Source organism: Onychomys torridus, chromosome 4 (assembly GCF_903995425.1).
Source record: "Onychomys torridus chromosome 4, mOncTor1.1, whole genome shotgun sequence".
In the NCBI taxonomy this organism is placed as follows: Eukaryota; Metazoa; Chordata; class Mammalia; order Rodentia; family Cricetidae; genus Onychomys; species Onychomys torridus.
The window spans coordinates 103,834,645-103,858,691 of NC_050446.1; the positions used below are offsets into that span (position 1 = coordinate 103,834,645).

Consider the following 24,047-nt stretch of genomic DNA (forward strand, 5'->3'; position numbering starts at 1 on the left):
GGTTTATTATTAATTAGCTCTTACTTTTAAATGAACCCATTTCTATGTATCGATGTATTGTCACATAGTCCATGGCTTTACTGGTCCTCGAGCATCTTGTTTCATGGGCGGCTAGCTTTCAACTTTGCCCTTTTTCATCCCAGTCCCCAGTTGGATTGTCCTGCCTTGCTATTGAACAAACAGCTTTATTATTAACCAATGAGTGTAATACAGACTCACAGCATACAGAAGGATCATCCCACAGCAACAGTGCCCTGAGGATACAAAGGAGATGAGCCTTCTCCATTCTCCATATGGGAGGCCTGAGCTCCCAGGGTGATGCTGATCCACAGTGGAGGCTGGTCATACTGGAACACCCAGCAGCTAACTTTGCTTTCATCTGATTTGGCATCTTCTTGCAATGTGTGCTTTAGAGAGTATGTCCCATCAGAGTTTCTGGTGACTTGAGGAAGCACAGGAGTCAGGATCTTGGTCTTATTCCTAGTCCAGGTGAGTTGCAAGTTTGGGGGATAGAAGTGGTTTACATGGCAAGTCAGGTTCACTCTTGGATGAACGTGATCAGGGATCATGGTGATCTTCAGTGTGGGGATAACTAGACAGGAACAATAAGTGAACAGAGGTGAAATCTTGGTACTGTCTTATTTCCCTGTCCAAATGTCTCTCATTTTGTTAAGATTCAACTGAGTGGTTGATTGGTGGTGACCCAAGAATTCCAAGATGACCTTGAACTCACTATGTAGCCAGAGATGACCTTCAGGTCCTGATCCTTCTGCCTCCACTAAGCCATCCCTTCAGCCCCTCTTTTCTTTTCTTATATTACAGCCAGTCAAATTTGTGCTGCCTATAAACTCATGGGTTTGAGACACTGGAGCACGCTTAACCTACCAGGGCCACACCCTTAAAGAAACCTCACTATCGTTCCTTCAGAGACTACAAGTCAGAAGGTCACAGCTAGTGGGCAGGGATCCATGAGGACCTCCATTTCATGATGGAATGTCAAGTGCCTTGATCTTGTGCAATTCTTGTACTGGTGCTGTGAGTGAACAAGTGAAGAGAGTTCACAAGTTCACTGTTTTTAAATAAACAACTATGTATATGTTTCATGTAAGACGAATAGGGGTAAGTATAAATATTCATGAAATGTAGCTGGACAACATGGGTATCTACTGGTCAGAGTTAAATATTCCATATTGTGACATCATGACAATAATTGTAAGAATTATTAAAATGAATTGCCCCACAAGAACAGGAAATCTATAATTAAAACACCTACAACAGTGGCTGGCACACATTAGCTGTTCATTGTTTATTGAGTGAATAATATTTTACACAATGCCGGGGATTTCTAAGAACTCAGGATTTTATGCATAGAAGACAAGCACTCCACCACTGAAGTACATCCTCAACTCCATTTTTCACTTATTTAATTTGATTTCACTAAGATTTCCAGGCCGGTCTTGATCTCAATCTTAAACATTACAGGACTGCAACCTGTTATATCCCTGCCTGTTCCCCAAGGAGCTGAGATTCCATGTTATATATCACAAGCTCCAGCTAATAATAAATATTTAGAAACTTTAAACATTTGCAATGATATAAATAGGACAAATGTGTTTAGAGAGGGATGCTAGGTCCATACAATAGCAAGTCAAACATTTGCAATCTACTTACAGTGTTTTAGGCATGCTTCTTGGTGTTCTAGAAGAACAGCTGGTTTAATCGTGAGAGGAAACTTACAAAGCAGGTGCTGGTTTTATTCTTAATTTTTCGGGAAACTATGGCACAGAATGTTTAAGACATATGGAGACTATTCTGCAGCCTATAAAATGATACAGTTAAGATCAAGCCCAGCTGTCCAGCCAGGGGAACCTGTACTTTTAATCTATATTCATGTGTTCAAGGCTGGCAGTGATCAATTTTTATTCCCCATTTGTAAAATGGGGAATTCTGCTAAACCTCCATGGTACCAGTGTGGCCCCACCACATATATCTGTGATCACTCACCTAGGAGCACTTGAGAGAGATTGATGGTCATTTTTAGGGGCTCATCGAGGTCCCCATGGGTGACTTCACAGGTGATCTGAGAAAAGATATCTTGTTTGGCCAATGCCACTGATGACTTGCTTGTGACATAGTAAACATCTTTGCTGATAGGCACCAGTGAGGCTGAATCTGGATGTTTAACATTGTCTTTCAACCAGTTAACACTGAAGTACCCAGAGCTAAAAGGGCCAGCGGTGCAGTTAAAAGGCACTGAATTTGAAGTGGCTGTCCTCTGTTCTGGGCCCTTCAAAGAGATGAAAGGCTTCCCAGCTAAAAACAAACAAACAAACAAACAAACAAACAAACAAAAATATGCAAACAATAAAAACAAGTTGTGAGTACCTTCTCAGTGTTGGAGGAAGCATTATACAACACTATGTGAACCCTACCAAGGCCTGTCCCATGAGTAATGAAAATCGTCCTTTCTCCTGAGGTCACTCTTTCAGAGATATAGAGCAATGGCTCCCTCAAGTCAAAATGCATTCCCCTGTCCCTGTGCTCGAGGGAGAAGATACTACCCATGATATCTGACTTTGAGGAGAATGCAAATGCATCATAATGAACAAAGAGCAAATAAAATATGACTAGTGTCAGGGAACGAATGTCCTCAGGAACTCCACATGTGCAGAGATAGAAAAATGAGGATTCCTTCTAAAAGCATGGTCACAAAAGACATTTTGAGCTAAAACAAAAAAAATCTTTGTATAGTCACAGTGCATGAAGTTAATCCCTGCACCCACCCAGGAAGCAGAGTTAGGCAGGTCTCTGTGAGTTCAAGGCCAGCCTGGTCTACAGGGAGAGTTCCAGGACAGCCAGGACAGATACACAGGAAACCCCTGCCTCAAACAAACCAACAAAAGAAAACAAAAATAGGAGGACTGAGGAGTGAATAAAAATCATCTATGGAAGAGCACACAGTAATGTCATAGGCCTGAGGAGACAGAGTGCACAGGCTTGGGCACATGCCAAGGAAATCGACCATATGACCCAGCAGTACAGCTCTTTGGTTACCTCAGGCAGCAAGACTTTAGCAGGCTTAAGAAAACAGGTCTAGTATAAGACTACAAAATTGCTTTCTACATGTGCAAACCTAATTCTGTAGATTGCACAGTCTTTTCATGCTGGGTTTGAACAGACACTAGATAATGCAAATTTGAGCTACAGACTCATACACACACACACACACACACACACCATCAAAAACAATACATGGGCATACTATTCAGCTTTGAAGAAAAGTATATTCACAAAATTAAAAGGATAATGAATGGACTTATCATGTATAATCTTAAGTGAGATACAAATCTCAGATAAAAAACTGCCATATTCCCTCTCATATTTGGAATCTAACAACTATATATACATATATGTAAACAAAGTAGAAAAGAGAACAAGCAAAGCTAAATATAAGGAAGAGGAAGGACTGAATGCAGCTGATGGATATGAGTTTGAAATAGGATATGAAGTTAAATGTTTAGTTACACCTCTGTCATGGATTTTTTTATTTTGATGGTAGATAAATGCATAAAGTATATTCAGTAGTGAAAGTTTAAAGTCCACTGAAGTTATACAACTTCCATTCCAAATGGATAGTGTAACTTTAGAAAAGTTCATTGAGCTGTCTAGATGTTGGGTCTGATTAACTTTAGTGTGTAGTTGTTTTGTAAGATTGTTATAATTTACTTTACTTAAAAATTTAGATATCAATGAATAAATAAATAAAACAGTACAAAGAATCTACATATCTGAGAGGTAGTACTCTGAGAAGATAAAGATTGACAAACACCCTATCCCAGTGGACTGAAAGAAAGGAGATAACGCAACAGAACCAGATATGAACAGGAAAACATTATAATAGACACCAAAGAGATTTAGAAGGTCATAAAGGAATACCTTCAAAATCTATACTCCATTATGTAAGAAAATAAATCAACAAGTTTCTAGATTCTCCCAAACCACCAACCATAAACCAAGAAAAGATAAACAACTTAACTAGACCCATAACAAGTAAGGAGATGGAAACAACAATAACAATACAAATAAAAAACTAACTGAAATGAAACAATCCAGGCCAAGACAGATTCATGGCACAATTGTTCCAGACTGCCAAAGATCTCCCACAACACTTTCAAATTTTTTTAAAAAACAGAAACAGACGTAACACTTCCAATCCCTTTCTACAAAGCCATGGTTCTCTATATGCAAACCAGGCAAAGATACAACAATAAAGAAAACTATAGGCCAATGTCCACAGTGAACATAGGTGCAAAACTCCTCAAAAACTAATTGCAAACTGAATATGGGTATGCATTTAAAAAACCATCCACCACTATTAAGTTGACTTTCTCCTGGAGACACAAGGATTGATAAGTAACTCAGTTCATTTAATAAATCATATGGATATCAAGACAATAACCATAAGCTCATCTCTCTTTAGATGCCAAAAAGGTCTTTGGCAAAAATTCACTAAGTGTTGATAATATAAGTTGTACAAGGACGTCAGCAGACTTATATCAACAAAAATAAAGACCCCATGTGACAAACCCACAGCCAACATCATCTTAACTGGAGCAGACCTTGAAGCAATCCTGTTACAATCAGGAGAGACAAGGCTGGTCACTCTCCCCACTCCTGCCATACAGTGTTTGGAGCACTAGCTAGAGTAAGACAAGAGGGAACACAAATTAAGTGGGGCTCAAGTCAGAAGAGCAGTTGAACTCTCCCTATTTGCAGAAGATATGTGATGATGAAGTCCTTCTATGACTGATACATAGGTACATTGAATTTTGTCAAAGGCCTTATCTGCTCATATTGGGATGAGCATATCAATTTTCGCTTGAAATCCATTTATACGATTTATTACATTTATACATAACAGATCCCAAAAGTTCTATCAGGAAGCTTCTAGAAATTGTCAGCAATTTCAACAAAATGACAGAATACAAGATCAACTTTACAAAATCTATATATGTCTTTATACATACCAATAACAAAGAAAGCTGCCTCTACACCTCAGATTTTTAATATTGTCTTGTTTTCTGTCCAGCTCTGGGACAGGCACCATGTAAACTTGGAGTAATCACTACAGAAGCTCAACTGTGTCCCAGTGTTCAGATGCCATGCAGGAGCCAAGGAAGGGAAGCCTTGTATCTCTCATTGATAGATGAAACAAGTTAAAAAGGGAATTGTTTACCTGTATCACACAGAGAGGCATTGCCCACACTGACCCTGCAGTATGACAATCGTCCATTCAACTGCCAAGTTCACACATGAGCTCCAAGAGCTGGGGAGGGGACATGCAGAAGAGGGACATACATGATGAAGTCACAGGCCTGGGCTCTCAGACATCACTGAAGTTTAAGTACTTGATTGAGGGAGCTGAATGTCATGGACAGATGAGACATTTCCAGAAAAGTAAACACCTTCCAACAGGATTTGAGAAGCATTCTGTGACAAACCCAAGGTCTGTGTTCTCAGGTGACAGAGAAGAGAAACACAAAAACGCCACAGTTAGATTGTGATGTGACAGCGGCATTGTAAGTCTAGTGCTCTGTCACTCCTATCTTACTCTGTCTGCTGCCTTCCAGCTCTCAAGTGTGGGACAGGAGTCAGGGGGAACAGTGCTGTGCAGTACGTGCTCTGTGGGTGATAAGTGCTTAGTGCTCTGTAGATCACCACTAAGCACACAGAACAGGTGTGTGAGTAGATGTGCACAGGAGTCAGGGCTTTGAGGAGAGGGATCTGGGAAGGCTGTGAAGGTACAGCTACAAAGATGTGCTAGTACCAACTAGAAGAAGCCTCAGTGTCCAGAGAGGAAACTACCCCAGTAGACTCTGAGCTGTCTGGAACTATCAATGTGATGGTGCCATGGGTTCATCCTTCAATGGGGGGTCAGATGTACTAAATGGTGGTGTAGGAGAAAAAAAGACAGAAAAGAAAAACTTAGTATGAAGTATTAGCAGGTCATATTTATGTAAGTATACACACATACATATATGACAATAATGAAGAGATTGTAAATTTCAGAAGGAATGGGGGACATTGGAGAAGTTGGGAAGAAAGTGTGGAGTGGAATGGTGTAAACACTAGTCATGTATACAATTCTCACAACAGTATTATAATAGAAAACTTTAATAAAAATGATGGCAACTTCCTTCCCATGAAAAAGCATTGAGTTTTTCACTCAGATCTGGACATCCCACTGGGTGAATATTATTCTTAATTCTTGGGCAATGACAATAAGACCCAAAGAAATTGGAAGGTTTGTGTGATCATTACCTTTGAGAATTCTTAGAGCAGCAGAAAAGGGCTGGTTCTGTAACAGGGCTAGACAGAAATCAAGGCGGAAGCCTGCTGTGAGACCAGGCTGTTGGGTTGCCTGGCCCCTCCACTCTTTCTCTGGTAGCCACCTGCCCTGCAACACACTGCAGAGAGCCACAAGCTGCCTTACCCCTGGCTTGCCCATGCCCAGCTCTTATTCTGTCTCTCTGTGACTGTGCCCCTGCACCTACACCTCTACATCAGTTCCTTCCCAAGAGGATGAAGCACACCTGGATCAAAGAAACAAGGAAGCTCTGGCTTGTAACGTCACAGTGCCCCCTTGTGGGAGAAATAGTATCACCTGGAAAGAGTGTATGGAGAAGAAATAGAAAAAATTACCATCAGGAGTGTGTGTGCAGAGAAAAATCTAAAAGGAGCAGAGAGAAGGGAATAACGGTAGGGGGCAATTTACACCCAGGTTGTGTGACCCTTTTTCCTAGCCAAGAGAGTCAATAATTCTGAAGCTCTTCAAAGCTGCTCTCCAGAAACATCCAGCTGAATTCAATGTCTTGAATAAGTGCCTTCCCAGTAATTGTTTGGAGCCCAGTTATCCTTATCCTTGGCAATTTCTTGCAAAAAAGTGTTAAGAAGAAAAACTTGCAATATGATGAATGCAGCAAAAGAGACTCATTTCTTTGTGGAAGTATCTGGAAGAAGAGGGGTGCAGTTGGGCATGGCTATGCAACAGCATTCTCACTGGGGAGGGCTTCCTTTCTGCAATCTCACCATGTGTTTCCTGAGTATCTAGCCTTTCAGCCACAATGCCCTGAGGATATGAAGGAGACAAGGCACATACCTTTGTGCTTATGGGAGGCCTGAGCTCCCAGGGTGATGCTGATCCACAGTGGAGGCTGGTCATACTGGAACACCCAGCAGCTAAAGGTGCTCTCATTTGATTTGGCATCTTCCTGCAATGTGTGCTTTAGAGAGTATGTCCCATCAGAGTTTCTGGTGGCCTGAGAGATCTCAGGAGTCAGGATCTTGTTCTTATTCTTAGTCCAGGTGAGTTGCACATTTTGGGGGTAGAAGTGGTTTACATGGCAAGTCAGGTTCACTCTTTGATGAGCATGATCACGGATCATGGTGATATTCATTGTGGGGATAACTAGACAGGAACAATAAGTGAACAGAGGTGAAATCTTGGTACTGTCTCTTTCCTTATCCTAATGTCTTGTTAAGATTTGACTGAGTGGTTGATTGGCAGGGTCACAAAATTTCCAAGATGACCTGAACTCACTATGTCGCCAGGGATGACACTGAGGTCCTGATCCTTCTGCCTCCACTAAGCCATCCCTTCAGTCCCTCTTTTCTTTCGTATATTCCAGCCAATCAAATTACTGCTGCCTATAAACTCATGGGTTTGGGACAGTGGACCATGCTTGACCTACCAGGGCCACAACCTTAAGGAAAGCTCGCTGTCATTCCTTCAGAGAATACAAGAAGTCAGGAGGTCACAGCTAGAGGGCTGGGGTCCATGAGGACCTCCATTTCATGCTGGAATGTCAAGTGCCTTGATCTTGTGCAATTCTTATACTGGTCCTGTGAGTTCACAAGTGAAGAGAATTCACAAGTTCACTCTCTTTTTAAATAGACAACTTTGTATATGTTTCATGTAAGACAAATAGGGATAAGTATAAATATTCATGAAATTTAGCTGGAAAAACATAGGTATCTACTGGTCAGAGTTAAATATTCCATATTGTGTCATCATGACATATAATTATAGAAATTATTAAAATGAATAACCCCACAAGGACAGGGACTCTATAACCACAATACCTACAACAGTGCCTGGCACACAGTAGCTGTTCATTGTTTATTGAGCAAATAATATTTTACACAATGCTAGAGTTTTCCATAACTCAGGATCCTATGCATAGAAGACAAGCACTCCAAGACTGAAGTACATCCTCAGCCCCCTCATTCAATTATTTTATTTTATTTCACTAAGTTGTCCAGGCTGGCTTTGAACTCAGCCTTAACCCTTTAAGGACTGGAACTTGTTATATCCCTGTCTGTTCCCTCAAGGAGCTGAAATTACATACTTACGCCACAAGGCCCAGCTAGTAATGAATATTTAGAAATTTTTAAACATTAGCAATGAAATAAACAGGACAAATATGTTTAAAGAGGGATGCTAGGTCCATACAATAGCAAGTCAAACATTCGTAAACGACTTACAGTTTGTTATGCATGGTTCATGAAGAACAACTGGTTTAATTTTCAGAGGAAACTTATAAAATAAGTGTTGTTTTTATTCCAAATTTTCAGAGAAATCGAGACACAGAACATTTAAGACACATGGCCAATATTAAGTAGCCTATGAAATGATACAGTTAAGACCAAAGCCCAGCTGTCCAGCCAGGGGAACCTGTACTTTTAATCATATTCATGGTTCAAGTCTGGCAGTGATCAATTTTTATTCCCCATTTGTAAATGGGGCATTCTGCTAAACCTCCATGGTACCAGTGTGGCCCCACCACATATATCTGTGATCACTCACCTAGGAGCACTTGAGAGAGATTGATGGTCATTTTTAGGGGCTCATCAAGGTCCCCATGGGTGACTTCACAGGTGATCTGAGAAAAGATATCTTGTTTGGCCAATGCCACTGATGACTTGCTTGTGACATAGTAAACATCTTTGCTGATAGGCACCAATTGTGGGGCTGAGGCTAGAAGTTCATTATTGTCCTTCAACCAGATAACACTGAGGTTCTTGGAGCTGAAAAGGCCAGCGGTGCAGGTAAAAGTCACGGAATTTGAAGTGACCATCCTCTGCTCTGGGCCCTTCAGAGAGATGAAAGGCTTCCCAGCTAGAAAAACAAACAAACAAAAACCAAAGACCAGTTGTGAGTACCTTCTCAGTCCTGTCCCCTGAGTAATGAAAATTGTCCTTTCTCCTGAGGTCACTCTTTCACACACATAGAGCAATGGCTCCCTCAAGTCAAAATGCAGTCCCCTGTCCCTGTGCTCGAGGGAGAAGATACTACCCATGATATCTGACTTTGAGGAGAATGCAAATGCACCATAATGAACAAAGAGCAAATAAAATATAATTATTTTGGGGGAATGAATGTCCTCAGGAAACTCAACATGTGCAGAGATAGAAAAGTGAGGAGTCATTCTAAAAGGGTGGTCAGAAAGGACATTTTGAGGTAAAACATAAAAAATATGTGTATAGTCATGGTGCATGAAATTAACCCCTGCACTCAGGAGGCAGAGGCAGTCAGATCTGAGTTCAAGGCGAGCCTGGTCTACAGAGTGAGTTCCAGGACTGCCAGGACTGTTACACAGAGAAACCCTGTCTTGAAAAACCAACAAGACAAAACAAACAACAACAACAACTGCAGAATGAATAAAAACCACCTAGGGAAGAGGAGACAGTAATGTCATTTTGGGCCTGAGCAGAGAGAGTGCACGTGTTTGGGCACCAATAAAATGACCATATGACCAGCTGTAATGCTCTTTGGCTGCTTTAGGCAGCAAGACTTTAGGAAGCTTAAGAAAACAGGTCTAGTATAAAAATGCAACATTGCTTTCCTCATGTGCAGGCCTAATTCATTAGCTTTCACAATCTTTTCTGGCTGGATTTCTATGACTGATTCTCACCCCTGCACTGTGCCCATCCTCACAGGCTTAGTTCTGGAACTGCGCCCTGTCATCACCTTTGCAGACTCAAGTCCTCACACACACCAAACACTGAACACTAGCTTCAGGAACACACCTCACATACCCTTTTGTCTAAGGCATCCTCTTACCCCCACCTCCTCTGTATTATGTCTACACTCACAGGCATGTCTCTAGACACTTACCTCACATACAGCCATTGCATACTGGGTTCCCCTGACCCACACCAACCCTGCATCCTCTGTAATTTCCCAAACCTAATTCTACATGAGCCAATCATACACCAGATATTCCCATCCTGCCTCCATTTATTCAGTCCTTGCACTGGCCCAATCTAATGCAACCTAGAATCTCCCAACAGACACACACCAAAGAAAGTCCCCATGTTTAGTAAACATGTCAAAAATACACAAAAATATGAAAGAACAAAAAGGTATGTCCCTCTCTTGAATCACACCAGCCCCACATAAATTCTCTCTAGGGTGAATCACATAGTTGAATCCCAGAACACAGAATTTAAAAGAACAGTCATAAAATTTATCAAATAAATCATGAAACTTAAGGAAGACATAAAACCACAGCTCAATGAATTTGAAGAGGAAATCAATAAATGCACAAGAAATTATCTGTAGCTGAATGAAATGAGGAACAAAATCCAGAATTCAGTAAAGTGAGGAATATCAAAGAAAACGTAGGCTGTAACAAAGAGAGAATTGAACACTCAATAACACAACCAGAAGCTCGGGGGAAGCCTTACAAATAGGATGGATCGAGTAGAGGATACAATATCATGTCTTGCAGGTAAAGTGGAGGCATTAGAATATTTACACAAATAATAATTATAAAAATTTAAAGCAATAAAGGAACATTCAGAAACTATGGAACAACTTAAAAGGATCAACACTTCTAATTATGGAAACAGATGAAACAGAAGAATCCAAGTCAACAGCAAAGACCACATCTTCAACAAGACCACAGGAGAAAACATCCCCAAACTCAGGGAAGGCACAACCATATAGACACAAGAAACACATAGTCCAGCAAATAGACATGACCAGAAACAAAACTCCCCATGCATGTTATAGTTAAAACATTAAATACACTGAACAAAGAGAGGGTACAAAAAGGAGAAAGAGAAACATTCCTGACTCAGGTCTGAAGGAAACCCCATCATATTAACTGCTGATTTCTCAGTGGAAAATTCACGAGGCTGGGGCAATGCTCTTCAGCTTCTAAAGGACCACAAATGCCAATCTAGACTGGCATCTGTACCCAGAAAGCCTACCTGCAATGGAAAAAAAGCCTCTCCATCATGAAACAAGCTAAAATAATCCGTGTTCATCAAAACAGCCCCGCAGAAGCCTGGGAGCAAGACTTCAACGGAGGAGAGGGATAAGGACAACAATGTGACTATAGAAAGAGGACCAGTGACCCTATACTTACCACCTACCCCAGCCAGGACAGCTAAGGTCAGGAGAAGACCTGACAACAAAGGCAGGTGAGGCCCTGTGGAAAGGGAACCTCAGTCTGGGTTAATGGAATTGCAAACTGTTGCTGTCCCTCTGGAAATGAGAGGAGAAAAAAATCCCTGTGGGGAATTCTCAAGAAGCTAAAAATAAATCTGCTCTGTGGCCAGCTCTACCTCTCTTTGGCATTTGCCCAAAGGATTCAACACCGTACCTCGCAGATACTTGCTCAACCAGGTTCAGTTTTGCTCAGTCCCATAGTTAGGAACTGAGAACAACCTGAAGTTGGGAGCACATTCCATGCAAGGAAGGATGCTTCATTCAGCCTCAGGCAGCCAGGCCTGTGACAAAGCACTCACTACTCCTAAGCAGGGTCTCTCCCCTGGAGTAAGGACGTTTGCCCTTCTCCTGGGGCCAGTTTCTGGAGATGCAGAGCAGTGGTTTACTTGTCATGCTGTGTGCCCTTGCACCCCTACTGTGCTCAGACTGTGAGTTATATTCTAGGGTCCCAGTGACAAGAACCCTCCTTTCAAAGTCAAGTTGCAAGAGGAAGTCAAGTAGTCCTGCAGTGACACAGGAGGACATGGTGGAGAGCAGTCCCGGCTCTGATGCCTTCCCCATGGAGCCTGATGGGTTAGAAATCACGCCCAGGTACAGGGGCTCATTTTACCCACAAACCGACTCTGGGAGAATTGGATTGTTGCCTCTGCTTCCTGGGGAGCAGAGACTCAGAGAACTTTAGGAACTTGCTCCAAGTCACATGGTCTGTCATTGACTAAGAAAGGTTTAGCAGGTGTGTCTGACATTGGATCCAGGATTCATTACTCTCTCTCCCTCCCTTCCTCCCTCCCTGTACCCTCCCTCTCCCTCTCTCCCTCCCTGTCTTTCTTTCTCTGTCTCTCTTTTTCCTCTTTCTCTTGCCACCTCACTATATCTATCTCTCCCTTTCCCCTCCTCTCTCTCTCTCTACATGTATATATATATACATATATTTATTTATTTATTTATATGAAATACTTACGAACATATTTATATATCATACTTCTAGAACTGATAGCCATGAGGTCCAGAGTTGACCTCACAGAACCCAGGCTCCTTCCTTACCACCAGGCCCCCAGCTCCCAACCATATGTCACATGTTCTTCCTCTGATTCCTGAATCCTGCTACCTCCCTGTCCCTAAAAGGTCTACAGTATGGAAAAGGTTCAAAAGCCCAGGAAAGTTCCCTAGGACTTAGCTCCTATCTAGAACAGGATTTTGGCACCTCTGAGCGCTGCCCTGTGTGTTCTGAGTCTCCATGACCAGGACTCACCTGCTAATGCCAGCAGAAGTGTTGGCAGGAGAGGCCCAAGGACCTCAGCCTTCCAAAGTGCAGAAGCCATGGTGAGAATGCGCTGGGTGACAAGCCTGGATGGAGCTGTTCATGAGCCCAGGAGCCTCTGGTTGGTCTCTTCCCCACCTCAGCTGTTTTGTAGATCTTTGTTGCCCACGCTTAGCAGAACCTGGGCAGAAATTTGAGCCACAGTGAGGGAAGTGGTCATTGTGGCTATGGTCTCTGTCCATCCCCCAAGACCACAGCCACAGAAAATTTACCATGTTGCCTGGGTGCGGATTTTCTGGAACCCCATATTCCAGACTAGGGAGGGACTGAGCTCACCCCCAGCTTCTAGACTCAGGACTGGTCTCTAATGCACTGAGCCTTAGACTCCCCCTTCCTGGAGGGACCAACACGTTCAACAGACATCACTGCCACTCAGAGTCTGCTCTATTATAGTCCTAGGACAACTTCTGGAAATGTAGAATGGATGCTGAGTCCCAGAAAGGCAGATACAGTGAACCTTGTGAATACAACCAGACATGATGAAGACAGAACATGGACTTTAAAACTCACCCCTTGGTCTCCACTCACCTGGGCTCATAAATGTGGCCTGGGCATTTCCTGTTGTTCAGAACCATATAATAGTTACCAAGCTACAGAAAAATGAACCCAAGACATAGCAGCCTGTTTCTCTGACTGATAGGGAAAAGCTCTCCCCTGGGTTTCTCACCATCCCTTACTCTGCTCTGTTTGACTTCTCAGTTGTTTATTTGGACAAATGCTCTGCTTTGTTGTTTTGATCATTTGGTTGGGTTTGTTTGTCATAGTAGGAATTGATGTAATGATTTTATGCATATTATATAATTAAGCTATTACTGAGATACAACACCAACCTTAACTGATTTTATCTTCTTCCCCTATGAAAAATAATTTGACATGAAAGACACTGCATATCCTGAGTGCATAGAAGAAATACCACAATAATAAGGAGACCCTTGGTGTCAGGTGTGTCCTCAGAAGTGATAATAAAGCAGGCCCACCTTCTGTCCCCTCTCATACCACATCCCACTTTCCCCCCATAGTGTCCACTCAACTAATGTGGGAGGAGACTGAGTGGAATTATCAGCCTGAGAGGGAAACCTTTATGGAATTTTCTCCCTTTCTTCCAACTACCACCACCCAACTAAGCAGGGCACTCCAAGAAAGAGAACTCCCAGAGACCCAGTGCTCCCAGGAGGAAGAAGTGGGTCCTCTCTCTTCTGGTACAGGTTTACTGGACTATATCTTCATGCCCTGTTGATCAGGAGGAGAAAGGAGGAAGTGAGAAGAGGCAACCTATTGGGGAATAAAATGGAAAGAGAAGAGCCAACTTCCTCAAGGCAGAGTGATGGGGACTGAGAGGGAGGGAGGTGGAGAATCCTGTGTAAAGGAAGAACATATTCTGGGGTACTGGCTCCCCACAAGAGGTCCCAGAAGCAAAGATTCAGCATGGACTCCAAGGTTGGAGCAGAGGAGCTGAGTCAGATAACCTAATCCAGGCAGGATGGCAAAGGACACAGACCCTTTAGAGATGAAGGTATGGGTCATTTCTCCAGGGAAAGAGCTAAGACCTGCTGAGGTGCTTGCTGAGGGTGGAGGAAATGCAGAATGGGTGGTAGAGGAAGGTAATTATACATACAACCTAAGACCACGTGATCAGTTGCAGACTCGAGTACTATAATTGACATGAGTGTTTTTGCTATATTTTGCTAAGAAAATATTTGTACAGATATTTGTGTTTTCCTTCAATTTCTTTACCATGTAATGCAACATCTATTAAGAAAATATCAATAGTTCTCATATTTAAGTTTGAGATACTAAAAGAATGTCTCTCAGGAGACATTTCCCCTGTTCTAAAATTTATAGTGTTTGTGGTTGTACGAGGGATAGCTATATTAGACATAATTATGACCTGGTAAAACATATAATGCTTATCTTTTTGTATATGAGATAGTTATACCATGTTAGTCATAATTATTGTCTGGTTATTTTTATCATTTCAACCTTGAGCATGACATAAGGAGATAGACTGTGTGTCAAGTTAACAAGGGCTGGATATTCTTGGTTGTCAACATGACTACACCTGGAATTTACTTAAACCCAAGTGACTGAGTTCACCTGTGAGGGGTTTTCCTTAATTTAATAATTGGAAGTGGGAAGACCCACTTTTAATCCAGTTCTTTTGATGTGGGACGACCCACCTTTAGTCTTGGCCATACCTTCTGCTGGCAGCCTCTATAAGATATGGAAGAAGTAAGCTTGCTCTTTGCCTGCTTGCTCTCACTTGTGTTTGGGTAGGAGCTCCACCACAGCCCCTAGCACCCTGGTATCCCTATACCCAAAGAGTCTGGAATGTTTGGAAGGAGTCTGGTGGAAGATCCACCACAACACTCCTCCCCATCTCTTTCCCTAAACCTGCCCATTCAAAGCCCACCAAACACAGCTCCTTCCTAAACCTGCCCTTCAAAGCCCACCAAACACAGCTCCTTCCCAAACCTGGCCCTTCAAAGCCCACCAAACACAGCTCCTTCCCAAACCTGGCCCTTCAAAGCCCACCAAACACAGCTCCTCCCCGACAGAGGCTCAAGACCACTTCCATAGGGTATATAAGCATCATCGCATAAAACAGACACATGGTTCTTCTGATATTGTGTCCCCATCTCCTCACTGTGGGCCAGGGAATTGCTTGGGAGTGTTTTACCCATTAAACCTGGGCTTGCCAATTTGGTCTGATTTCGTTTGCTGTGTCAGCAGAGAGGCCTTCAGGAGGCCTAAAACCAAAAACTGGCAAGTCCATTTCTTCACTTGCTTGGAGGCTACTTCTTCAGAATTCCAGCACATAATGAAGATTGGCTGAGACATCTAGCCTAGTGGACTGAACAAACTGGATTCTTGAAACTTCTGTTGGTAAACAGATGTGTGTGTGTGTGTGTGTGTGTGTGTGTGTGTGTGTGTGTGTGTGTGTGTTTCATATATCTATCCATCCATCCATATCTGTCTGTCTATCTCTATCTATCTATCTATCTATCTATCTATCTATCTATCTATCTATCTATCTATCTATCTATCTATCTAAAATGCCCATGATGTGAACCAATTTACATACTTAAGGGGACAAATACATTTGATTATCTTAATTCAACAATTGTGAGAGGGGCAGATTTTGTGACTCTGTATATAAAAACTTATCCAATTTGTGGAAAAATAAGGAAAACAACAAATAAGAAGTAAAAACACCACTGAATACATTGCAATTTCTGACCTCAGACCATAGCACAGAGCTATAGTGATAAAGACAGCATAGTACTGGCGTGAAAATAGACTGGGAAATCAATAGAAAAGAATAGAAGGCCTGGAAATAAAAAGTAAAAGCTATGCCTGCTTAATTTTTGAGAAAGGAAGCAAAATTGTGCATTGGAAAAGATAGTCTATTCAATAAATGATGCTAACAAAACTTCATTTCTACCTGTAGAAGAATTAGATTTTTATCTTTTACCTTGTAGAAAGATCAAATCAAAATACACCAAACACTTAATTTAAAACCTGAGACTGAAATTTCCAGAACAAAACATATTGGAAATCCCAGAGAGACAAGAACTTGTTGAGTAGACCGCTAACCACACAGGAACCAACCCCAAGTGTCAATAGTCAGGACTGCACGAACATAGGGTTTTCTACAGCAAAGGCAACAAGAGTTGGCAGTCAGACAGCCCAAGAGTGGGAGGAAGTCTTTACCAGCTGTACTTCAGACTCTGGACAAAGATCCAGACTTCATAAAGACTGCATGACTTAAATACAAAGGAAACAAAACTGCCGATCACCAAAAGGGCAAAGGAACTAACTAGAAAGTTTTCAACCAAAGAGACACTAAAGGCCAATATCTATTTATTAAAGTGTTACTATTTCTAGCCATTAATAAAATGTAAATTAAAACTACTTGGATGTACCACCTCAGCCAAGTGAGAGTGGCTATTTTCAACAAATCTGACAACCAATGTTGGCGGGGATGTGGAGAGAAAGGATCCTAGTCACTGTTGGCAGAGATACAAGTTAATACAGCCATTGAGGAAATCAGTGTTGAGATTTCACAAAAAAATTACAAATAGAACTACCATATGACCTAGGTATTTACTCCTGGCGATATACCAAACACCATCACACCTCTCACAGAGTTATTTGCACCCATGGGTCCTTGCTGGTTTATTCATTATAGCAAAGAATGGAAATCAACCTAGCTGTACATTAACAGTGAATGGATAATGAAAACTGGCATAAACATGCACGCACACACACACACGCACGCGCACACACACACACCCCTTACATGGGTGCACTATTCAGCTTTGAAGAAAAATGTATTCACAAAATTTTAAGGAAAATGAGTAGACTTCTCATGTATAATCTTAAGTGAGACACAAATATCAGTTGGAAAAACTGCATATTCTTTCTCATATGTGGAGCCTAACATCAACATATGCATATATGTAAACAAAGTAGAAAAGAGTACAAGAAAGACTAAATATAAGGAAGAGAAAGGACTGAATGCAGCTGATGGATATGAGTTTGAAATAGGATATAAAGTTAATTGTTTTAGTTCCACCTCTGTCATGGATTTTTTATTTTGCTGGTGGATAAGTGTACAAAATATATCCAGTGGCGAAAGTGTAAAGTCCACTGAAGGTACACAACTTCCATTCCAAATGGTTATTCTAACTGCAAAGAAAAATTCATTGAACTGTCTAGAGGGTGGGTCTGGTAAACTTTGGTGTGTAGATTGTTTTGTAAGATTTTTTATAATTAGGTTTACTTAAAATTTTTAGATATAAAAGAAGAAATAAATAAAACAATACAAAGAATAAACAAATCTGAGAGGCTGTTCTTTGAGAAGATAAAGATTGACAGACCCCTAGCCCAATGAAGTGAAAGAAAGGAGATAACACAACAGAACCAGATATGAACAGGAAAACATTATAATAGACACCAAAGAGATTTAGAAGATCATAAAGGAATACCTTCAAAATCTATACTCCATTATGTAAGAAAATAAATCAACAAATTTCTAGATTCTCCTGACCACCAATGATAAACCAAGAAAAGATCAACAACTTAACTAGACCCATAACAATTAAGGAGATGGAAACAGCAATAACAATAAAAATAAAAAAACCTGACCAAAACAAAACAATCCCGGCCAACACAGATTCACAGGAGAATTGTACCAGACTGTCAAAGATATACCAAAATACTTCCTCAATTACTGTTAAAAACAGAAACAGAAGTAATGCTTCTAATATCTTTCTACCAAGCCAGTGTTATTCTGTATACAAACCAGGCAAAGATACAACAATAAAGAAAACTATAGACCAATGTCCACAGTGAACACAGATGCAAAAATCCTCAACAGACTAATTGCTAACTGAATATGGTTATTCATTTAAAAAAAACCATTCACCACTATCAAGTTCACTTTCTCCTGGATATACAAGGATTGATAAGTAACTCAGTTCATTTAATAATTGAAATGGATGTCAAGACAATAATCCTATGCTTGTCTCTATAGGTGCCCAAACAATCTTTGGCAAAATCTCACCATGGGTTCATGATATAAGTTATAGAAAGACATCAGTAGACATATGTAAACAAAAATAAAGGCTGCATGTGAGAAACCCACAGCCAACATCATCTTAACTGGAGAAGACCTTGAGGCAATCCTGTTAAAATCAGGAGAGGCAAGGCTGGTCACTCTCCCCACTCCTGTGACACAGTGCTTGGAGCACTAGCTAGAGTAACACAAGAGGGGCACAATTGAGTGGGGTTAAAGTCAGAAGAGCAGTTGAACTCTCCCTAATTGCAGAAGATATGTGATGATGAAGTCCTTCTATGATTGATATAAGGGCATATTTAATATTGTCAAAGGCCTTTTCTACATCTGTTGAGCTGAGCATAACAGTTTTGTCTTGAAGTCCATTTATGTGACTTATGCATTTTACATAACAGATCCCAAAGTTCTATCAGGAAGCTTCTAGAAATTGTCAGCAGTTTCAGAAAAATGATAGAATACAAATTCAACTTACAAAATCTATATATATCTTTTTATATACCCATAACAACAAAGAAAGCTGCCTCTCCATCTATGACTTTAATATTGTCTTGTTTTCTGTCCAGCTCTGGGACAGGCACCATGTGAACTTGGAGTAATCACTGCAGAAGCTCAACTGTGTCCCTGTGTTCAGATGCCATGCAGGAGCCAAGGAAGGGAAGCCTTGGCATAGATGAAACAAATTAAAAAGGGAATTGTTTACCTGTATCACACAGAGAGGCATTGCCCACACTGACCCTGCAGTATGACGCTGGTCCATTCAACTGCAAAGTTCACACATGAGCTCCAAGAGCTGGGGAGGGGACGTGCAGAAGAGGGACATACATGATGAAGTCACAGGCCTGGGCTCTCAGACATCACTGAAGTTTAAGTGCTTGATTGAGGGAGCTGAATGGCATAGACAGATGAGACATTTCTAGAAAAATAAACACCTTCCAACAGGATTTGAGAAGCGTTCTGTGAACCCGAGGTCTGTGTTCTCAGGTGACAGAGAAGAGAAACACAGAAACGCCACAGTTCGTTTGTGATGTGACAGCGGCATTGTAAGTCTAGTGCTCTGACTGTCATCCTATCTTACTCTGTCTGCTGCCTTCCAGCTCTCAAGTGTGGGACAGGAGTCAGGGGAACAGTGCTGTGCAGTACGTGCTCTGTGGGGATATGTGCTTAGTGCTCTGTAGGTGATATGTGCTTAGTGCTCTGTGGGGATATGTGCTTAGTGCTCTGTAGGTGATATGTGCTTAGTGCTCTGTGGGGATATGTGCTTAGTGCTCTGTAGGTGATATGTGCTTAGTGCGCTGTGGGGATATGTGCTTAGTGCGCTGTGGGGATATGTGCTTAGTGCGCTGTGGGGATATATGCTTAGTGCTCTGTGGTGATATGTGCTTAGTGCTCTGTGGGGATATGTGCTTAGTGCTCTGTGGGGATATGTGCTTAGTGCTCTGTAGGTGATATGTGCTTAGTGCTCCGTAGATCACCACTAAGCACACAGAACAGGTGTGTGAGTAGATGTGCACAGGAGTCAGGGCTCTGAGGAGAGGGATCTGGGAAGGCTGTGAAGTACAGCTACAAAGATGTGCTAGTACCAACTAGAAGAAGCCTCAGTGTCCAGAGAGGAAACTACCCCAGTAGACCCTGAGCTGTCTGGAACTATGAATGTGATGCTGCCATGGGTTCATCCTTCAATGGGGGGTCAGATGTACTAAATGGTAGTGTAGGAGAAAAATAAAACAGAAAAGAAAAACCTAGTATGAAGTATTAGCCGGTCATATTTATGTAAGTATATATACATACATATATGACAATTACGAAGATTGTGAAAGTGAGAGGTAATGGGGGTCATGGGAGCAGTTTGGAGGAAAGTGTGGAGTGTAAATAATGTAAATGCTGTAGTAATGTATACAAATCTCAAAATAGCAATAAAATTTTTAAAAAAGTTTTAAGAAATGAACAACTTACTTTCCATGAAAAAGCATTAGTTTGGAGTTTGTCGCCCAAATTAGGACTTCCCACTAGTGGGATAGTTTTCTCATTTCTACTGGTCAACTAACTTAGGACCTAAGGAAATTTGAAGGTTTGTGGGATGATCACCTTTGAGAATTCTTTTTTTCTTTTTATTAAGAGATTTTTCTATTTGTTTTACATATCAACCACGGATTGCCCTGTCTTTCCTCTTTCTACCCCCAGCCTTCCCCCACAACCTACCCCCCTTTTTCACCTCCTCCAGACAAGGTCTCCCCTGGAGAGTCAGCAGAGCCTGGTAAATTCAGTGGAGGCAGGTCCAAGCCCCTTCTCCCTGCACTAAGGCTGAGCAGTGTCTCAGTATAGGCACTAGGTTCCAAACAGCCAACTCATGCACTACGGACAGGTCCCAGTCTCACTGCCTGTGGGCCTCCTAAACAGTTGAAACTAAACAACTGTCTCACTTATCCAGAGGACCTAGTCTAGTTCCATTGGAGATCCTCAGCTATTGGTCCACAGCCAACTAGTTTGGCTAGTTGTCTCTGTACTTTTTCCAATCATGGTCTCGATATCTCTTGCTTATATAATCCCTCCTCTCTCTCCTCAATTGGACTCCTGGAGCTCCACCTGAGTCTTGGCTGTGGATCTCTGCATCTTCTTCCATCAGTCACTGGATGAGGGTTCTATCACGACAGTTAGGGTGTTTGGCCATCCGATCACCAGAGTAGGCCAGCTCAGGTACCCTCTCGACCATTGCCAGTAGTCTATAGTGGAGTCATCTTTGTAGATTCCTGGGGGGCCTCTCTAGCACTCTGCTTCTTCCTATTCCCGTGGTGTCTTCATTTATCATGGTATCTCTTTCTTGTTCCCCCACTCTGTTCCTGATCCAGCTAGGACCTCATGCTCCCTAAGCTCTCTTTCCCCGACCCTTGTCCTCCATTATAGATTGGTCATGTAGATCTCATCCATTTCTCTGTCGCTGGGCAATTCCCTGTGTCCTTCCTAGGGTCCTCTTTACTAGCTAGCCTCCCTGGAGCTGTGAGTTGCAGTCTGGTTATCCTTTGCTTTACATCTAGAATCCACTTATGAGTGAGTACATACCATGTTTGTCTTTCTGAGTCTTGGTTACCTCACTCAGAATAATACTTCCTAGTTCCATCTATTTGTCTGTAAACCTCATGCTGTCATTGTTTTTCTCTGCTGAGTAGTACTCCATTGTGTATATATACTACATTTTCTTTATCCATTCTTCAGTTGAGGGGCACCTAGGTTGTTTCCATGTTCTGGCTATTACAAATAATGCTGCTATGAACATAGTTGAGCACATGTCCTTGTGGTATGATTGAGCATTTCTTGGGTCTATGCCCAAAAGTGGTATAGTTGGGTCTTGAGGGAGATTGATTTCCAATTTCCTGAGAAAGCGCCATACTGATTTCCAAAGTGGCTGTACAAGTTTGCATTCCCACCAACATTGGAGGAGTGTTCCCCTTGCTCCACATCCTCTCCAACATAAGCCATCTTCAGTGTTTTTGATCTTAGCCATTCTGACAGGTGTAAGGTGGTATCTCAGAGTCATTTTGATTTGCATTTCCCTGATGACTAAGGATGTTGGATAATTCCTTAAATGTCTTTCAGCCATTTGAGCTTCTTCTGTTGAGAATTCTCTGTTTAGCTCTGTAACTCATTTTTTAATTGGACTGTTAGGTATTTGGAAGATTAGTTTCTTGAGTTCTTTATATATTCTAAATATCATCCCTCTGTCAAATGTGGGATTGGTGAAGACCTTTTCCCATTCTGTATGCTGTTTTGTCTTATTGACTGTGTTCTTTGGCCTACAAAAGCTTCTTGGTTTCAAGAGGTCCCATTTACTAATTGTTGCTCTCAGTGTCAGTGCTACTGAATTCATATTTAGGAAGTTATCTCTGGTGCCAATCCATTCAAGACTACTTCCTACTTTCTATTATATCAGGTTCAGAGTAACTGGATTTATGATGAGGTCTTTCATCGACTTGGACTTAAGTTTTGTGCATGGTGACAGATATGGATCTATTTGCTATCTTCTACATGTTGACATCCAGTTATGCCAGCACCATTTGTTGAAGATGCTTTCTTTTTTCTTTTTTCCCTCTTTTTTCTTTTTTATTATTATTATATTTGTGCTTTAATTCTACACATCAGCCATGGGTTCCCCTGTCCTCCCCGCTCCCCATCCCACCCCCATCTTCCCTCCATCCCCCCACTCCCAACTCCTCCAGTGCCAAGGCTCCCCTGGGGATTCATTTAAACATGGTGGATTCAGTACAGGCAGGTCTAGTCCCCCCCTTCCAGGCTGAGCAAAGTGTCCCTGTGTAAGCCGAAGGTTCCAAACAGCCAGCTCATGCACCAAGGACAGGTCCTGGTCCCACAGCCTGGGTGCCTCCCAAACAGATCAAGCTATTCAATTGTCTCACTTATCCAGAGGGCCTGATCCAGCTGGGGGCTCCACAGCCCTTGGTTCATAATTCATGTGCTTCCATTCATTTGGCTATTTGTCCCTGTGCTTTTCCAATCTTGGTCTCAACAATTCACGCTCTTACAGTCCCTCCTCTTTCTTGACTATTGGACACCTGGAGCTCCACCTGGGGCCTGGCTGAGGATCTCTGCTTCCACATCCATCAGTTATTGGATGAGAGTTCCAGCACAACTGCTAGTGTGTTTGGCCATCCAATCACCAGACTAGGTCAAATCAGGCTTTCTCTCGACCATTGCCAGCAGTCTACAGAGGATGTATCATTGTGGATTTCAGGGGACCTCTCCAGCACTCTGCCTATTCCTGTTCTCATGTGGTCTTCACTAATGGTCTGTTATTCCTTGTTCTCCATTTCTGTTCTTGATCCAGCTGGGATCTCCTGCTCCCCTAAGCTTTCCTTCCCTCAAACCTTGCCCTTCAATACTCCCATTGTCATCCAGGTTGTTCATGTAGATCACATCTATTTCTCTGTCATTGGGCGATCCCTGTATCTTTCCTAGCGTCCCATTTTCTAGGTAGCCTACCTATAGTTGTGTAGAAGTCTAGTCATCTTTGTTTTACATCTAGCATCCTCCTATGAGTGAGTACATACCATGTTTGTCATTCTGAGTCTGAGTTACCTCACTCAGGATGATTTTTTCTAGATCCATCCATTTGCCTGCAATCCTCATGATGTCATTGTTTTTCTCTGCTGAGTAGTACTCCATTGTGTATATGTACCATATTTTCTTTATCCAATCTTCAGTTGAAGGGCATCTAGGTTGTTTCCAGGTTCTGGCTATTACAAACAATGCTGATATGAACATAGCTGAGCAAATGCCCTTGTGGTATGATTGAGCATTCCCAAGGTTCATGCCCAAGAGTGCTACAGCTGGGGCTTGGGGGAGATGGATTCCCAATTTTCTAAGGAAGCACCATATTGATTTCCAAAGTGGCTGTACAAGCTTGCATTCCCACCAGCAGTGGAGGAGACTTCCCCTTGCTCCACATCCTCTCCAGCATAAGCTGTCTTCTGTGCTTTTAATCTTAGCCATTCTGACAGGTGTAAGGTGGTATCTCAGAGTCGTTTTGATTTGCATTTCCCGGATAATTAGGGATGTTGAGCAATTCCTTAAATGTATTTCAGTCATTTGAACTTCCTCTTAATTGCACTGTTGGGCATTTT

General features: G+C 41.9%; 1 protein-coding gene across 1 annotated transcript; it reads right to left on the reverse strand.

The window, feature by feature from the left end:
* Positions 1–207: 207 nt before the first annotated feature.
* On the reverse strand, positions 208–12,840 carry LOC118581884 (signal-regulatory protein beta-1-like). Its single transcript, XM_036184295.1, has 5 exons — positions 12,771–12,840; positions 8,867–9,178; positions 7,160–7,468; positions 2,005–2,313; positions 208–592 (listed from the first exon to the last, which is right to left on the reverse strand). The coding sequence occupies exons 1-5, from the start codon at positions 12,838–12,840 to the stop codon at positions 234–236; spliced, it is 1,359 nt and encodes a 452-aa protein (XP_036040188.1). The 3' UTR covers positions 208–233.
* Positions 12,841–24,047: the final 11,207 nt, after the last annotated feature.

Coding starts and splice junctions, on each gene's coding strand:
- LOC118581884 (XM_036184295.1), bottom strand. CDS start 12,840: ATGGCTTCTGCACTTTGGAAGGCTGAGGTCCTTGGGCCTCTCCTGCCA. Junction 2,314..7,159: donor GGCCTCCCATAAGCACAAAG/GTATGTGCCTTG, acceptor GTTTGTTTTTAG/CTGGGAAGCCTTTCATCTCT. Junction 593..2,004: donor TCTCTCTCAAGTGCTCCTAG/GTGAGTGATCAC, acceptor GTTCCTGTCTAG/TTATCCCCACACTGAAGATC.